The 1,588-nt window shown below is 31.9% G+C and overlaps 1 protein-coding gene across 3 annotated transcripts in view; it reads right to left on the bottom strand.

Moving 5' to 3' along the window:
- The window catches only part of Cylc2 (cylicin 2), a 9,373-nt gene that overhangs the window by 3,315 nt on the left and 4,470 nt on the right, over positions 1 to 1,588 (bottom strand). For all 3 annotated transcript variants that reach the window (XM_013351836.1, XM_013351835.1, XM_013351837.1), the window contains exon 2: positions 635 to 675. Coding sequence is in view for 1 of the 3 variants with exons in the window: in XM_013351835.1 (XP_013207289.1) it covers positions 635 to 675 (41 nt within the window). In the remaining 2 variants the exon portion in view is untranslated. The remainder of the gene's footprint in view (positions 1 to 634; positions 676 to 1,588) is intronic.

Below are 1,588 nucleotides of genomic sequence, written 5' to 3'. Positions count from 1 at the left end.
AGAGAGAGAGAGAGAGAGAGAGAGAGAGAGAGAGAGAGAGAGAGAGAGAGAGAGAGATAGTTCTAAATGGAATGTGTGTGTCAACTTCCTCTCCTCAAGACTCAGAAAACCTATGGAAAATGAAGTGGAAAAGTCAGAAGGGATGGAGGTCACCAAAATATCAAATCCATCTTCACAGAGGTCATATGAATGCATAGAGACTAAATCAGCAATCACAAGGCCTTCACAGGTCTGCACCAGGTCCTTGACTGTATACTACACTTGTAGTTTAGAGATTTTAATGGGACTCCTGACTGTGTGAATGAGCGGGTCTCTAACTCTTAGGCCTTATTTGGGGCTCTTTTGCTTTTGTTGATACACCTTATCCAACTTGGATGTGGTGGGTTTTGTCTTGTTACTCTATTTTATTTTGTTAAGTTTTATATTTTTCTCTTAGAAGCCTGTTTTTTTCTAGTGAGAGACAGAAAGGATCCTGATGAGGGGAAGTGGAGGGAAGGAACTAGGAACTAGGAGGTTTAGAAGGAAGGAAAACTGTAATCAGGAAAAGCGAAAATAATTTCTTCTCAATAGAAGGGAAAAATATTTAAAAATAAAATCTTTCATTCAAAAAATAAATATTGAACTTGCATCTTACCTGGAATATAATTATCATATGGTCCATATGTTACTTTTAGGCTATTAAAATAAAAGAGAAAATTAAAAATTTTTTAGACAAGTATCATATAGCAAATGATCATTATTGTATGTAAAAAATCACCACCTATTAGACAATTATTGGATTCTCCTTATTATGCAAGTTGATTTCATCTACAGGAGAGTAGGGATGAACAAATGACTCCAACCTTAACAAAACTAAGTTAGGATGAGAAGAATATGTAGGTGTGAGAGAAAGGTACACATATACTTACCTACCTTCTTGTCACACCCGAATTTTAGAGTCTTTTTAAATTAATTTCTAAAACACTGGTCAAGTTATTTTTCTAAGTCATAGCCCAAATCCTCTTGGAATTGACATTTAGCTAAGATATCACTTTATAACCCATGTTTAACTAGATCAAATAGTATCTTCTCATAATTTAGCAAAATCTAGGTCATTAAATAATATATGTATGTGGGCATGTGTATGTGTCAGGATTGTGTACTCTAAGTATTGACGAAGAATTACATTGTGTACATAATCTAGAAAAATAAAACAAATTAATAAGGTATTTTGTAAACAGATTTCCATCAATAACTTTTAACTTACCTGATTTAATCATAGAGAAATATTGGTTAGAAGGAAAGAATATTTTATTGACTTCTTTTATTTGTTTAAACAAAGACCAATGGTAATATGCATTAGTATGATTGTCCTATAATGTTCTACTATGGAACGAAAGGATATCTTTTGTTGATCTGAATGAATCTGAGTATTAATTATATACTTATGTAAACCTAGTATCTCAGTTTTCAATTTATTAGTTGGATATGTATGTGTATGTTGTATGCATATGTATGCATGTCTGTATTATGTGCAGGTAAAAGTGCATGTTGATGCATGTGCATATATATATATATGTATATATATATATATATATATATATATATA

The sequence above is a fragment of the Microtus ochrogaster genome, linkage group LG5 (genome assembly GCF_000317375.1).
Source record: "Microtus ochrogaster isolate Prairie Vole_2 linkage group LG5, MicOch1.0, whole genome shotgun sequence".
Taxonomy (NCBI): domain Eukaryota; kingdom Metazoa; phylum Chordata; class Mammalia; order Rodentia; family Cricetidae; genus Microtus; species Microtus ochrogaster.
The sequence above is the reverse complement of the archived record's forward strand: the minus strand, read 5'-3'. Positions and strand labels throughout refer to the sequence as shown.